The sequence below is a fragment of the Heptranchias perlo genome, chromosome 3 (genome assembly GCF_035084215.1).
Source record: "Heptranchias perlo isolate sHepPer1 chromosome 3, sHepPer1.hap1, whole genome shotgun sequence".
Classification (NCBI taxonomy): Eukaryota; Metazoa; Chordata; class Chondrichthyes; order Hexanchiformes; family Hexanchidae; genus Heptranchias; species Heptranchias perlo.
Window position 1 is genome coordinate 71,203,058 of NC_090327.1, and position 17,456 is coordinate 71,220,513.

Here is a 17,456-nt window from a genome sequence, read left to right on the forward strand (position 1 = left end):
TTTTAAATTACTCCTTTATTATGGTACTCCTTTTCATCTCATAAACCCAGATCAGCTAATAGCAAAATTCAACATAAGTAATGACAATCAGTTTTAATAACCTAAAAAAATTCACGTTCACAACTAATCAACAGAAATATCACACTAACATTAAGAGGTTGATATTAAGATAAAAATAAGCCACAAATAGAATCAATCAATTGCACACCAAAGAACAATGACTGTCCTGGCCAGAAACAACAATCCATGTTACAAAAAAAAATTGCTGAGCTTAAATTTGATCTACAAGTTCACAGTAAAACAAACTAATGAGTATTTTGCAGGGTGAGCTGGAAGAACAACAATTCTATATCAGAGGCTGGAAGGCAAATTCAACTCCCCCAATAACATTATCCCTCTATCACCCTATTCAGGGAGACCTATGCTGAGCCTACGCACAAGTCAAACACATACCATGTTTATTTTTTGATCTATTATACAAAAAGGTTACTAGTTGGGCAGCATTTAGTTCCACAGCCGAGTGCAGGAATGTAAATGTAATCGGGGTTGAAAGGTAATTTCTCTTCCTTGCCCGGCAAAATGTAACCAATTAAAGTTTCTGCAAAACACTTACAAACATTTATTGTATAGATTTATCGAATGCTGCATGAACAGAAAGATCACAGAAGCATTGAGAGAAGCAGGAGAAAGAGACAGCAATTTTTCTGTACAAATTTTAAAAGAAATAATATAAAGATCAAATGACCCAAGTTTTGAGGCATGGCAAAAAGAATCTGTCGGAATCAGATGAATAAAAGAGGTAGCGTTGTGCTAAATTTGCATTATCATGATTATCCCCTTCACTCAGCATCATTCTGTACAGTCAACTTTATTACCAGTGAGGTATAGGGGAATATAGAACAGGAAAAATAAGCCTACTTTTTTTCCTAAAGTAAATGTACAGAATATAAAGGTCCCAGTTACAATATCACGTTCGTGAAAACAATTTATTCTAACAGATCAATTATACGACACAATTTGAGACAATTCAGAGCAAATTTGGACTTTCCATCAAAATGGAGTGTAATTTGGTGTGAAGTGACCCAAAGTGTACTTAGGCAAGAGATGCGAGGCCAACTCCTGCTGTTGCCAGGCTTCTTATTTGCCGCAATTTAAAAAGTTCCCAAATGAACCAAACCATTTAAAACTGGCTAAAGTTATTCTCAACACACAGGAGGATGGTTGTGGTGGTCAGGGTGGTCAGGGGCTAATCACTGCAGTTCCAGGTCTTGGCTGCAGGTGTTCTTCAGGGCAATGCTCTTGGCCTAACCATCGTCATCGGCTTCTTCAATGATCTTCCCTCCGTCATAAAGTCAGGAGTGGAGCTGTTAACTGATGATTCCACAATGTTCAGCTCCACTCATAACTCTGTCATCATTCAACTAGTTTTTTTTTAAAAAAGTACTCAAATTTGTATGTCCATTGGTCTCTGTCTCTGGTTTCTGAAGTTAATAGAAACATCAATTTTAACCCCCTCGCGCCCAATGAGAACAGGATAAGGTCTAATGACGTCATTTGGACCCCGATGCGAATGTTACCCCAGTGCCAACCACGCTAGGGAAAGCTGCCATGAAATTCATCCAGATAAGTAAGATTTTAAACATTTTAATGGTTTCCTTGTGGACCAGGTGGAGCCTCTACTGCCCCAGGCTTCCCTTCCCCTGACCACGATTGCCTGCTAATCCCTACTTACCTGATTGTCAAGGACCGTTCACTTGGGTCCCTGGCGAGGGCCTTCTACCACCCGAAATCCTGCCCCCGTCCACCTCATTCCCGCCAGGTTTGGCCGGGGTCCATCTTGGGATATGCTGATGAGGCCCGGAGGTTAAAATGGCCTGAGCCTCTCTTGTTGCTCGCACCCCACCCACATGCACCTTGAGTTAAAACCAGGGCTAGAGTGTTTATAATTTGAATGCCAACTAGAAACATAGAAAATAGAAGCAAGAGTAGGCCGTTCGGCCCTTCGGGCCTGCTCCGCCATTCAAAATGATCATGGCTGATCGTCTGACTCAGTACCCTGTTCCTGCTTTTTCCCCATATCCCTTGATCCCTTTAGCATTAAACGTACAACAAACAGCTGCGTAATCATTACAGCTGGTCATTTTTTTTTTATTTCTCTCTCTTAAAAAAATACAATTTTACCAATAAAGCTTTTGAAATTTGTCCTCTAGTTTTTCTTCAAATAATTTTGAAAACCACAATATACATTTTGTTAGAATGCTTCTCTCTCAATTTATATCATTTTGCTAACTTGAATGCTGCTGATGAATCATGGGAAATTATGTACACTTCACCTGCTTAGATTGTAGGACAATCACCACTCGGTAAAAAGATCAAAACCAAGCCCAAGTTTGGAAAAGCTGAGGCCTTTAAGTAAAAACTTTAATGATGGTATTAAAAGACACATCTATGGATAAATGTAATCATGTTATTCTGATATATGTAACTTTCTGTAAAATCTTTTTTTGGACATTAGAAATTTCAGTCACTGAAAAAAAAATGGTAGTTGAAAATTTTTCCGAAAAATATTGTGAGTCTTTCAACTGGTTCATCAAAAAACCATAGCAAGCAATTGTTTACATGGGAAATGCCATTTTCGGATGTTTATACATGCAGGTTCAATGCAAATGTTGACATGAATGCAGTACCAAGAATTGTAACACAAAGGGCCCGATTTTACCAGGCCTGCGGGTTTCCGGCGGGTTGGGTTTCGGGAGCGTGGTCAACACGCTCGGTGAAATTAGTGGGTTGCCCGCGCGATCGTAGCAGGCAATCCACTAATTGGATCCAATTACCTGCTCCTCCGGGCTCCGCGCTGCTGGTCTGCGCGTCGGGCGGGCTGCGCATGCGCAGTACGATCTGTCAGCTGGAGGCTCTCTAGTTAAAGGGGCAGTCCTCCACTGACAGATGCTGCAACAAATAGAACACATTACAGCATGGAGCAGCCCAGGGGGAAGGCTGCTCCCAGTTTAATGATGCCTCACCCCAGGTATCATCAGATGGGGTGAGGAGGAGGGGGAGGACAGAGATCTTTCCCCCCGGCGGGCGGGAGAAAGCGGCCTGCCTCTGCCACCAAGCAGGCCTGGCTCGAGGTGGCAGAGGAGGTCACCTGCACCACCAACATATCGCCCACCTGCATACAGTGCAGGAGGCGCTGCAATGACCGACGTAGGTCAGCCAAAGTGAGAACACGTAGTCTTTCTCCTACACTCCATCTGCCACAACACTGCCCCCACCCCACATCTCCTTCGGCACCGCCAACACCACTCTGTCACATCACCCCTCATACCCACTCAAACCCCATCCTCATCTTACCTGCACCTACTCACCTCGCGAGTACTCACCCCGCCACTAACACGCAACCCAATCCTCATAATCTCATGGCTCTATCCCATACGCACCCTCTCGTGCATCTCCCTCACGGCCAGCCTCACTCAACCTGCCACCACCTGTGCTGCAGCCACAGGGCATGCATCACATATGTGGCAGCGTAAGGCAAACGTGTCGTGAGCATGAAGGGGATGCACAAGGGTGTTTGAGGGTTTGTCATGGGTGTTACCTATATTGAATTTCAGAACAACTCACATCACACATTATATTGGCACCACTACTGCCATGTCTCCGCGAATCCTGTCTGTTTTGTGCAATAATGCCCGCTCCTGGGTATCACTATGAGGACCCACCACTGATGCCACCCATTGTGTCACTGCAGAGTGGGTGTAGGTGTATTTGCAGGGCTCTTCCGCGCAGACGACTGAGAGACATCGACGGTGTACCCGGCTGCACCCTGGAAGGATGCGGAGGAGAAGTTGTGGAGGGCAGTGGTGACTTTGGCAGTGACAGGTAAGCAGATGGTGCTGGGGCCAGCCAGGAGCAGCTCGGCATGAAAGAGGCTGCAGATGTCCACGATTACATGTCGAGTGAATCTGCGCCTCCGTGTGCACTGCTGCTCGGAGAGGTCCGGGGAGCTGCGCCTCGGTCTGTGGACCCTGTGGCGAGGGTAGTGCCCTCTGCGACGCGTCTCTCTCTGCGGTAGCCCTCCCTCCTGCTGTACAGGTGGATGTGTCACAGCACTCTGTTGTGGAGCTCCACGTGTCAGAGGTGGACGGCGAGGCTGGTGATGCTGTTCGCCCTCCGAGGGGGTCATGACTGCAGCTACGACGGCCCCCATCCGCAATATGTACATCTGAGGGGGTCCGCAAGGTAGGCACATGTCTCCGGACTCCGGGGTGAGTGTGCAGGTTGGTGACTTTGACCGTCAGGAGGGGGGTGGTGGAGGCCACACTTTGTCCCAAGTGACAGAGTGGCCTCCTGCAATGGGTGAGGGTCACCCCCCCCCCCCCCCCCGCACCTGTCAAATGGACCTTTGCAGCTGCCACAGGCTGACAGCTGCAACACGTCCAATTCAACTAGGACTGTTTCCCCCAGTGTGTGAAACAGTCCCATGTTTCTCCAAAATCACACACAGTCCCTTAATCAGGTCAGTTAATGACCTGAACAAGCGAAATAAATACACTCAAGTGGCATCCCGCTGGCTTTAATTGCCTGCGGGATTCCCACCAGCGGGGGCTACGCACGCACCCCCGCACGTCATCGGGGAACCCGGAAGTGGGCGGGATCGTGGCGCGATCCGGTCACGTGCCTGGATATCGGGATTTTCGGGGCCCCCCCCGCTGGAAACGCACAGGAAATCCGCCGGTAAAATCGAGCCCAAAAGGTCTGTGGAATGGAAGTTCACATATACACAAGATTTTTAATAATGTATAGATAGATGCTACCTGGTTAAAAATGTTGTGCATTAACCCTTTAGTTTCTTTGTGCAAGATCACTCTGGCTAAAAGTACTAATTACCATACCTTCACAGAGAGGCTCCAACGGTGGGAGTTTGCAGTTAAAGGTTCTACAGCCAATGCCTGCATCAGATCTTCAGGAAAGTTCTTAAACATTTGACTGTTCACTGCATCTGAATAAAATGAAATATTCATTTACAATAACTATTTCCTCATTTATCAAATTAGGGTTCTTTATCATTTTCAGAATTTCCCATATAGCAGGGGTTTAGCCCTGAACCTGCATTCCAACCAGAATTATGCAATAACCTTTTTAGGCTACTCATGCAAATTGTCCGATATATACATTACTTCTTTATGTTCTGTATAGATCATGCTCAGCGCCACACCTACTCAGTTTTTAAAAAGAAGTTTGTGAAATGGCGGCGGGTATAATAGAATAGAGATAACAACTGAGTAGAAACAAAACAAAGTGTTTAATATAGTTCATAGTATTTTCACACATACTGCATTTAAACTGCTTCGGGCAAAAATCTAATTTATTTGATGCCAACAAGAAACAGTTTATTGTACAGAACAGTGACTTGAAACTTGTAGCGACTACAACAAGGCTTTGCCAATGTCCAGCTTTATTCAATGCCTAAGCCTATGACACATAGTAGAATGCTGCACGCAACAACATGCATTTCAAAGACATATTAGTAGCAGGACAAATAAATATATCAGAATGATTCATTCAGGGTATATATCTGAATCTGTAGCACATTCATAATCACAGCACTGTGCTGGACGTCTCAGCAGTCTGACTGGTTCCAAAACATCAATCCCTCCTTCCCGAAGTATGGGGGGGGGGGGGGGCGGGAAATGAGAGAGCGGTTCCTTTCTGCCAAGATAAGAACAGATGTTTCTTGAACACGATTAGCTCTTGCTCAGCCTCAAAGGTTCTACAAACCATTCAAATTCAAGTTAGGAATATGAGAAAGCAAAGCTCAGTTAGTGCACTGGGGTTACATTAAGGATAGGAATCCATCCACAGACACCGACACTGGTGGTCCTATTAGAAACCTGCCCTGTGACGGCTGGATACTGATGATCCACCAGCTCAAATCCCTGCAGCTGGATCCTACAGATCTTACTTTGTGTGTAATCTCTACCACATATCATAGGACAGCTATAGCACGTTGTACCACATCTAATAGTGCACTCAAACAACCTGACAGGCAGTCATGACACCTCTACATAAGTACTGGATTGATTCCGGTGACCTCAGCACAGCAGCAATTAACACCACCATCAGCTTTACTACCATTTATTCTGGATCATAGATGAAACACAATGGTCCAGAATTTTCTCCAAAAATAACGGAGAGCTAAACAGAGCTCACTGTTATTTAAGGGCAAATGGAAGAGCAACTTCCGGTGAATGTACATGCACAGTCAAACGCGCAAATCCGGAAGTTGCTCTACGAGATGCCATGCTCCTCCGAAGGATGTGCGGGAAGGACAGATCCCCATTGGCACAAATGGACCAGCGCGAAGCTGTTCTCCTGCCCAGCTGGAAATGAACTAATTCACACAGAAAAAGGTACGCTGGGTTTTTTTTTAGGTCCAAACTAACTTTTAATGGCGTGGTAAGTCTTATTACTGCCAAATCCAGTCTATAAAATAATGAGGGGCATAGATAAGGTAGATAGTCAAAATCTTTTCCCAAAGGTAGGGGAGTCTATAATGAGGGGGCACAGATTTAAGGTGAGAGGGGAGAGATACAAAAGGGTCCAGAGGGGCAATTTTTTCACTCAAAGGGTGGTGAGTGTCTGGAACAAGCTGCCAGAGGCAGTAGTAGAGGCGGGTACAATTTTGTCTTTTAAAAAGCATTTGGACAGTTACATGGGTAAGATGGGTATAGGGGGATATGGGCCATGTGCAGGCAATTGGGACTAGCTGAGTGGTATAAACTGGGTGACATGGACATGTTGGGCCCAAGGGCCTGTTTCCATGTTGTAAACTTCTATGATTCTATTCTATAAATAACCTCTCTGGCACTGAAAATTTACATTTTTAAAAATGTAGCGTCTCATTCCTTCTGATTTTATTTGTTGTTTGACATTTTTTTAAAAATATTTTAATTTTAATCTTTTTACACTTTTCTTTCTGTCACTTTTATCTCTATCTTAATTCCAATTTCTTACCCTCTCTTTATTTTGCTTTCTCTAACTGATTTTACATTGAATTTACTGTTGTAGCTTTCACTTCCCAGTTCTCACTCTGCCTGGCTTGTCAAGGATGCTTCAATCTGATTGGTTGAGGGGATTGCCAGTTTCTTTCCCCATTCACACAGTTCACAGATGCCCGGGAGAGGACGCTGCACTTTTTTCGGGTCCCCATTGCAGCAAGTTAGCGCCCAGAAGCCCGTGGATAGTTTGTAGATAACTTTAAATCTAACAAGCGGCGGGCGCCGTTTGTTTGCCACTCAGCTCAAATTCCGGGTCATTCTCTTTCAACCAGAAGATTTAAAGTACTGAGGACAATGCTCTCAGGGTCATTTCAAATATGTGGGCTAAGCAACAGGAAAGAGCACTATGGCTTAAGAGTCAGACACGCAAAGTTTACTGGATCATGATCTTTCATCGGCTTCACCAACCTACTGGCAATTCCTGCCAGAAGGATCTCTGCCCCATAATGGAAGTGCAAAAAACCCCAGCACTTTTCATTTAACAGTTATTTTCGGGTTGATGTTGTGGAGCGTTGATCGGGCGGGCGACTGGTCCAATCTGCCCACCTGATGAAATTGGCGGGGGGCCCTATCATAGGAGCATAGGAATAGGAGTGGGCCACTCAGCCCCTCGTGCCTACTCCGCCATTTGATAAGATCATGGCTGATCTGTGATCTAACTCCATATACCTGCCTTTGGCCCATATCCCTGCCTTTGGCCCATATCCCGTAATACCTTTGGTTGCCAAAAAGCTATCTATCTCACATTTAAATTTCGCAATTGAGCTAGTATCAATTGCTGTTTGCGGAAGAGAGTTCCAAACTTCTACCACCCTTTGTGTGTAGAAATGTTTTCTAATCTCGCTCCTGAAAGGTCTGGCTCTAATTTTTAGACAGTGCCCCCTACTCCTAGAATCCCCAACCAGCGGAAATAGTTTCTCTCTATCCACCCTATCCGTTCCCCGTAATATCTTATAAACTTTGATAAGCGGTCCAGAAATTTTATGAGCACACATGTTGAATCCAAAAGACAGCATTTCTGACAATCCAGCACTCTCTCAGTACTGCACTGGACCGTCAGCTTATGTTATATCCTTACATCCTGAGAGGGGTTTGATCCTCATCTTAAACGGTCTTGCAGCTGTGCTTCTCCACGCTGGCCAACCCTAACAGGATAGAGTTTTTTCTCTATCAATTAAGCAAAGCTTCCATTCTCAAGTGGAGGACTGGACCTGAACTAGGTGGCATGGATTCAAGATAAGGAAAACTCAAGTAAATAACAAAAGAGAGTGATCAATATGTGGAACAAATTGCCAGTGCAGGTGGATGAACAGGAAACTTTAAGCTGAACGCTAAAAGGTTAAAGCCCACAGCTTATAGGAAGGAGAGGACCATCAGTCCATAACTAGCTCTTTTCATTCCAGTGGGATATTTCGATACATTATTTATAACATTTAATAACCATGAAACCTTTCAAATATCAGGAACTTTACCATTTCATTTTTGAACCCTTTCCTGTTTGTGGAAGAACAGTCATGATTTTCTTGTGAGGTGGCTACACGGGGGTCATTTCGACTTTGGCGGTATCGATTCAGCTGTCCGTTATACATCTCGCCTGATTTTTATTTCCAAAGTCAAAATTGTCCCCACATTCTCAGCCTTTTTACCTTTTGCGAATTTCAAAGGAAGAGACAGATTTGAGGTGTTCGTAGCAATCAGTAGTTTTTCTCCACTGGTAATAACAGTCAGCTCTTCAAATCCAAGACAAGTTCCCCATACTGGGAAGTGAGTCCCATGATCTTTGGCCTATTAAGATCAGACAATTTGCATTTAATGCCAGTCTTTGGTAGAAACAATGCTGCCCACTACTAGCACAACTAGTGCTTTGCATTTCATGAGTACATAAGTTATGTTGACAGGCACAATTCCATTGCATTATACAATTATGCATTTATACAATTCCACTACATTTAGCAAACACAATGATATTGGCGTAACAAGGTCCTTCCATTTAGGCAGGGCACTTCTGTCTCACTCCTTCTACCATTTTTAACTTCTGTCCAATTGCTGCATTTTGCAGTATAAATACATGCTCATGGTTGATACGCAGTACCCATACAATAGGGATGTCAATGAAGGAACAATCTTTTGCTCCCCAAAATTGTGGCCGATGGTAATTAATGACTGTGGAGGTACAAGATGAATAACCTGGGAGATCATACAGATTTAAATACAACGGCACCAAGGCATCCTTACAGCCAATTTATTACCCAGTAATATATTTAGGTGTTACAGACTTGGTTGAATAAAGAAAACTATCATTCATTACTAGAAGAAAAAAAGCATAGTTCTGAAGAATGACAAAGGCAAATTTATATCAATTGATGCTGAACTCTTATTTGTTCACGTTTGCAAGAACGAATGTGGAATGTTATTATAAACATAATTACTGAGTTAACAAACTACTTTAAAAATAAGAGGAAAATCTGAAAATGCTGAAAATAAAAGAGAGAATACTGGAAATACACAGTAAGCCTGTCAACACATATAGAGAGAAAAGCTTGACTACCATTTTGGGTGTAACCCTCCATTGGAAGAAAGGTGAGCCCCTTAATAGGACTGAAGAAAATGAAGGGAAGAAGAGAACAAGCAAGAGTGTCAAGAATACTATTGTCTTTTTGGACACTAAGGGAATCAAGGGATGTGGGGATAGGGTGGGAAAGTGGAGTTGAAGTAGAAGATCAGCCATGATCGTACTGAATAGCGGAGCAGGCTCGAGGGGCCGTATGGCCTACTCCTGCTCCTATTTCTTATGTTCTAATACAGACTTCTAGAGGAGTTAAGTGGCCAGCAAAAATGAGGCTTATAGAAAAGCTGGAATGGGGTTAAAACTGGTAGATGATATAGGAAGAGCATCTCAATGAGACAATGAAGACAGTAAAAGAACAAAAAGGTGTTAAAATAATTAAGTAAAATGGTGAAAAGGCATGGAAGAAGATAAACAAATTTAAAAAGCTGTCAAAATGAAAGTGAATGAAGTTGAAGGGGGTGGAAGACACAATATAGAACATTGGGGAAACAAAAAAAAATAGGAAATGCTGTAAATCTGAAATAAAGACAGAAAATATTAGAAACACATGGCAAGTGCTTCAGCCATTCTTCCAAAAGAGGTGATGCTGCTTTTCAACTGGCTGCACCAGGGCTGTATTTTCCTCCCTCCCAGCAGCTAACCAATCAGGAGTGGTATTGCCACTCCAAGTCCACCCCGTATAGCATGAAGGACCCAGGAGGAAATTGCAGTGGGCTGGTAGTGGATTTACTTTAGCAGGTGATATTTCCGTTTTGCCATTACAAAATGGGAAATCCAGGGCAATTTTTCCTGTTACTTCCTTCAGCTAAATTTTGGGATATTATAAAGATCTGTTCTCGCCCAGAATGTCGTCTTTTGTAGAACTGATTATTTTTCCTGTTGAAAATGTAATTATTTACCTTTCTCCTGTTGGAGATTTTTAATGGTCATCATGGCTGAAAGATCTGTGTGTCAGGGACTGGAATACATTCTCCATTTCATGTAATGCATACAGATTTTAAAACAGAGTGATTACTCCAATAATGTAAACGCTCTCTCCCAATCAGCCCTTCAAGGTATAGCATATCCACTTATGGGATAAAGCTTCCATACTCTGCCTCCTCTGTCACTACAAGTTCAGAACAGCATTCACTACTGCTGCAGTGGGGATTTTTGGACCTTCCATGCCAGTATCCATTTGCCTTCTTGAATGAGTTCCAATTTGTAACAACATATTATTAGTTTGATGCTATGGGCACATTCTCACTAGAAATGAAGATGAGATTCCCCAATTGTCATTTCAATAAAGGTCCTTACAGACAGCAGAGGGAGAAGGCTTTCATCCCATCAGTATGAACCAGATTCAAAAGACAATGTTTGAACCCACTGTATCCATTCTCTATTTGCCTTTCGTACATAGGCCACTACATTAAATTGCATTCTAATACCCATGTTGGAACATCATGCTGAGTGACTGATTTACATAATTCCACACGTGAGCATACGTTAATTAAATATGGAAATCCATGGACCCACTTTGTGCTTATGCAGAATTAATGGGTCATGAGTTAATCATATAAGCAAATTTGTGTGGAGTTGCTATCACTGAAATTAGTTTTATTATACATTTAAAAATTATTCATTTGAAAATTATTCCGTTACACTAATCAGCTTCTACTGTAAAACGGATCCATCCAATTTGTGTTACCAGCAGCATGATTTAGCTTGACAAGCTTAAATAGGCTATAATAGTAAGTGGATTTCAGCTCAAACATATTTATTATTTAGGTTTGACGTATTATTTAGGTGTTCAAGGAGATATAGAGGCTGAGATTTCCTTATTGAATAGAGTAACTGACAGTGGGATTTCAAACTGGACTTGAACAATGTATTGATTTTTACAATGTTTTGTAATAGTTAGCTGATATGAAGAATGGCCACGGGTCTTGAAATTACACTGTACAATGCTTTTCAGTGTACAAGGCTTTTATATTTGCATTAAACTCATTTGTCTGCTATTCATCTTTGGCATTTATTTTAAACTTTGCACAAAATGGATCTTTCTAGTCAGTACTGTGCAGTTCCAACCATCTCTATAGTGCACCTTCAACCCGCTCACTGCCTTGCAATCAAACCTGATCACCAGAAATCACTATATATACCCAGATCACCCAGCACCCAGGTCAGCACTCAGTGCTCTTTCATGTACCTTTGGCCACACACCCAATTACTGCTGAGAAGTTGGAACTTGCTCACTGATGGGTACTTTGTTAGGCCCAGTGCAGCTTTCATGCTCAGGTTGCTGGGAATTGTAGGTTTTTTTTTAAAAAAAGCTTCTTTTAAAAAAAAATTGGATTGGGAAATCAGGATTTCCTCTCACAGTCTAGGCAGGTGGGACAAGCAACTTTTTTTACGGCTGAAATCGGTGTGTCCTAGATAATCCAGGATACTTAATATAGTCTGGAGAGATCTCTCCGAAGGAGTCTGAGGCTATTAGTAGTAGGAAGTAAATCTTATGTCCGCTCTGATTTTTGTGCTTGTAATACTGGTACGGACATCATAACAAAAGGAAGAAATTGCTGGAATAACTTAGGATGATCAACTGAACCTGGTTATGAATACTTTATCTACGTAGAGTGGCTCTCCATTTTTTATTAAAGTGCTTACTATCAGCTGTCATCTTGGGTCAGTTGGTAACACTCTCACCTTGAGTAAGAGGGTTGTGGGTTCAAACCTTGCTCTAGGACTTGAGCACACTCTAGTGCAGTACTTGGGAGTACTGCATTGTTGGAAGTGTCATCTTTTGAATGAGACTTTAAATTGAGGCTCCACTTGTCTTTTCAGGTGGATGTAAAAGATCCTAAGGCACTATATGAAGAAGAACAGGAGTTCTCCCGGTCCTGGCCAACATTCCTCCCTCAAACAACATCACCAAACAAATTAATTGGTCATTCATCTCATTGCTGTTTGTGGGAATGAATGCGCTGTGCAAATTGTCTGCCATGTTTGCCTAACTAAAAGTGACTGCACTTTGAAAGTAGTTCATTGGTTGTGAAGCACTTTGAATTATGGACTTTTACAGCTCAGGAGGCCATGTGACCATCACATCCGTCCCAGCTCTCTGAAAGAGCTATCCATTTAGTCCCATTTCTTTGCCCTTTCCCATATCCTTTTACATTTTTCTTTTTCAAATGTTTATCCAATTTTAATTTTTTTCCATCACTGTTTCCAATTGGGCATTCATGTTCTACCAACCATCTGAATAAAAAAATTCTCCTTACCTCTCCTTTTATTTCTTTAGTGATGATCTTAAACTTAGGTCCTCTAGTCATAAACTTACCAACCAGTGGAAATAGCTTTTCCCTATTTATCTTATTAAAACCCCTCATAATTTTGAATACACCTATTAAATTGCCTCTTAGTTTTCTTTGTTCTAATAAACAGAGCACCAGTTTCTCTAGTCTCTCCTAATAACTAAAGCCTCTCATCACTGGTATCATCTTAATGAGTCTCTTTGGTACCCTCATGATAACCTTCCTAAAGAAAGAAGTGCAAAACTGGACACAATATTCTAACTGTGGCCTAACTAATGATTTGTGTAGGTTCAGCAATATCTCATTGCTTTTATACTCTTTATCCCTGTTTATAAAAGCTGGTATCTCGCATGATTTTTTAAATTTTTTTTTAAAAAGCAGCTTTATCAGCTTATCCTCCCACTTATAAGTAATTGTATATTCGAACCCTTAAAGCTCTCTGCTCCTCTACTGCATTTGAAGTTTTACCATTTAGCATATATATTATCCCCTTCATCTTTCGACCAAAATGAATCACTCTACATTTCTCCACACTAAATGGCATCGGACATAGGATCATATTGGTACAGCACAGGAGGCGGCCATTCGGCCCATCATGCCAGCTCTTTGAAAGAGCAATCAAATTAGTCCCACTCCCATCCTCTTCCCCCTAGCTCTGTAAATTTTTTCCCTTCAAGTATTTATCCAATTCCCTTTTGAAATTTACTATTGAATCTGCTTCCACCACCCTTTCAGGCAGTGCATTCAAGATCATTACAACTCGCTGCATCAAAAAATGTACCCTCATGTCGCCTCTGGCTCTTTTGCTGATCACCTTAAATCTGTGTCCTCTGGTTACCGACCCTTCTGCTACTGGAAATAGTTTCTCCTTATTTACTCGATCAAAACCGTTCATGATTTTGAACACTTCTATCAAATCTCCCCTTAACCTTCTCTGTTCTAAGGAGAACAACCCCAGCTTCTCCAGTCTCTTCACATAACTAAAGTCCCTCATCCCTGGTACCGTTCTAGTAAATCACTTCTGCACCCTAAGGCCTTGACATCCTTCCTAAAGTGTGGTGCCCAGAATTGAACACAGTACTCCAGCTGAGGCCTAACCAATGTTTTATAAAGGCTTAGCATAACTTCCTTGCTTCTGTACTCTATGCCTCTACTAACAAAGCCCAGGATCCAATATGCTTTTTTAACAGCCTTCTCAATATGATTTGTGTACATACACCCCGCGGTCTCTCTGTTCCTGCACTCCCTTTAAAATTGTACCATTTAGTTTATATTGCCTCTCCTCATTCTTCCTACCAAAATGTATCACTCCCACTTCTCTGCATTAAATTTCATCTGCCCATTTCACCAGTCTATCTATGTCCTCCTGAAGTCTGTTACTATCCTCCACATAGTTTATTACATTTCTGAGTTTCGTGTCATTTACAAACCTTGAAATTATACCCTCTATACCCAAGTCCAGGTCATTAATATATATCAAAGAGCAGTGGTTCTAATACTGACCCCTGGGGAACACCATTGTACGCTTCCCTCCCGTCTGAAAAACAACCGTTCATCACTACTCTCTGCTTTCTGTCCCTTAGCCAATTTTGGATCCACGCTGCCACTGTCCCTTTAAACCCATGGGCTTTAATTTTGCTAACAAGTCTATTATGTGCTATGTTATCAAATGCCATTTGAAAGTCCATATACACAACATCAACCGTACTACCCTCATCAACCCTCTTAATCAAGTTAGTCAAACACTATTTTCCTCTAACAAATCTGTGCTGACTTTCATTTATTAGCCCATAGTTTTCCTACTGCCATTTAATTTTGTGCTGGATTATTGTCTCCAAAAGTTTCCCCACCACCGACATTAGGCTGACTGGCCTGTAATTGTTGGGTTTATCCCTCTCCCCTTTTTTGAACAGGGGTGTAACATTTGCAATCCTCCAGTCCTCTGGTACCACTCCCTTATCTAAGAAGGATTGGAAGATTGTGGCCAGAGCCTTCGCAATTTCCGCCCTCACTTCCCTCAGTAACCGAGGATGCATCCCATCTGGACTGGGAGACTTTTCTACTTTAAGTACTGCTTTTTATCAATTTTAATCCTATCCAATATTGCTACTATCTACTCCTTTACTGCTACAATTGCAGCTTCCTCTTCCCTAGTGAAGACGGATGCAGAGTATTCATTTAGTACCTAGGCCATGCCCTCTGCAAGAAGATCTCCATCAAGATCATCTCCATTTTTGTCCCTAATCGGTCCCACCCTTCCTTTTACTATTTATATGTTTATAAAGGCTTTTGGGTTCCCTTTTATGTTAGCCACTAATCTATTCTCATACTCTCTCTTTGCCTCTCAATTCCTTTTTTAGATCTCCTCTGTACTTTCTGTATTCAGCTTGATTTCTACTGTATTATGAACCATAAGCCTCATTTTTCTGTTTCATTTTAATCTCTGGATCTTTGGTCATCCAGGGAGCTCTAGCTTTGGATGCCCTTCCTTTCCCCCTAGTGGGCAAGTGTCTACTCTGTACCCAAACCATCACCTCTTTGAAGGCCTCCCATTGTTCAATTACTGTTTTGCCTAACAATTTCTGATTCCAATCAACCTGGGCAAGATCCCTTTTTAACTCACTGATATTAAGTCTTTTCACATTAGATTGTTCCTTGTCCTTTTCCATAATTATTCCAAACCTGATGATATTATGATCACTGTTCCCCAAATGTTCCTCCACTGAAACATGCTCCACCTACCCCACTGCATTCCCCAGAACTATATCCAGCACTGCTTCCTTTCTCATTGGGCTGGAAACACAATGTTCAAGAAAGTTCTCTTGTACACATTTCAGGAATTCTTCCCCCTCTTTATCCTTTACACTGTTACTGTCCCAGTCTATATTGGGATAATTGAAGTCTCCCATTATCACTACTCTATAGTTTTTGCATCTTTCTGTAATCTGCCTGAAAATTTGTTCCTCTATCCCCTTCCTATTTGATGGCCTGTAGTATACACCCAGTAGCGTAATAGCTCCTCTATTGAACCTTAATTCTAACCGAATAGTTTCTGTCTTTGACACCTCAATTACATCATCCCTTTCCAGTGCTGTAACAGTATCTTTGATCAATACTGCCACCCCCTCCTTTCTTCCCTCCCCTATCTTTCCTGAATACCTTATAGCCAGAAATATTAAGTTCCCAATACTCCCCTTCTTTGAGCCAGGCCTCTGTTATTGCCACTATATCATAATCCCATGTGGCAACTTGAGCCTGCAGCTCACCAACTGTATTTACCATGCTCTGTGCGTTTATGCACATGCACTCCAAACTCATCTTAGATTGCCTCGCATTTGCCCCCTGTTTGATCCCTCCTATTTATGAACTATTCTAGTTCTATTTGTCCCTCCCAGTCCTCTGTGCACCTTGTTTCTCCTCTTTAATATTTCATCCTGGTTCCCATCCCCCTGCCAAATTAGTTTAAACTCTCCCCCACAGCACTAGTTAATCTCCCCGCGAGGACATTGGTCCCAGCGCTGTTGAGGTGCAACCCGTCTGGCTTGAACAGGTCCCTCCTGCCCCAGAACTGATCCCAATGCCCCAGGAATCTGAAGCCCTCCCTCCTGCACCATTCCTCCAGCCACCCATTAGTCTGTCTTATCCCACTATTCCTATACTCACTAGTGCGTGGCACTGGGAGTAATCCAGAGATTACTACCTTTGAGGTCCTGCTTTTTAACTTTCTCCCTAGCTCCTGAAGCTCTGACTGCACGACCTCCACCCTTTTCTTTCCTATGTCATTGGTTCCCACATGAACCATGACTTCTGGCTGTTCTCTTTCCCCCCTCAAAATGTTCTGCACCCTCTCAGTGATGCCCTTTACCCTGGTACCAGGGAGGCAACACACCATGCGGGACTCATGTTGGCAGTTGTAGAAATGCCTGTCTAACCCCGACTATCGAATCTCCTATAACAACTGCATTTCTTGTACCCCCTGTGCAGCTGAGTCTCCCACGGTACCATGGATTTGCGCCTGACTGCACTTCCCTGAGGTGTCAACACCCTCACTGATATTCCACACTGAATACCGGTTTGTGAGTGCCACACTCCCAGGGGACTCCTGCACTGCCTGCCTGGTGGTCATCCACTCCCTCTCCGCCTGAACTCTCTGTAGTTGCGAGTTGACCACCTCCTGAAACATGCTTTCCACAAAACTCTCAGCTTCCCCGTATGCACTATAGTGACACCAGCTGCTATCTGCTCAATCTACTAACTTGCCTATGTCCTTATGAAGTCACTTAAAATTCTCTTCATAGTTAACCACGCTCCCTCTTGTTGTGTTTGCAAATTTTTATATTGTACCCCCTAAACTAATTTATATCATATATATTGATAGATACAGCATGGAATGTAAAATAAGAGCAATGGTCCCAACTCTTATGCCAGGATCCCTCAGTCCAGAAAATATTCATTAACCAATACATACGTTTTCTGTCCTTCAACCAACTTCCTATGCATGCTGCCACACTTACGTTAAGAGTGCATGTCGTA

At 42.6% G+C, this 17,456-nt stretch overlaps 1 protein-coding gene across 1 annotated transcript in view; it reads right to left on the reverse strand.

The window, feature by feature from the left end:
- Positions 1 to 17,456, reverse strand: part of ggh (gamma-glutamyl hydrolase (conjugase, folylpolygammaglutamyl hydrolase)) — a 44,881-nt gene that overhangs the window by 5,889 nt on the left and 21,536 nt on the right. The window contains exons 5-6 of the mRNA XM_067980169.1: positions 8,708 to 8,846; positions 4,896 to 5,002 (exon numbers count right to left, since the gene is read on the reverse strand). Coding sequence (XP_067836270.1) covers positions 4,896 to 5,002; positions 8,708 to 8,846 — 246 coding nt within the window. The remainder of the gene's footprint in view (positions 1 to 4,895; positions 5,003 to 8,707; positions 8,847 to 17,456) is intronic.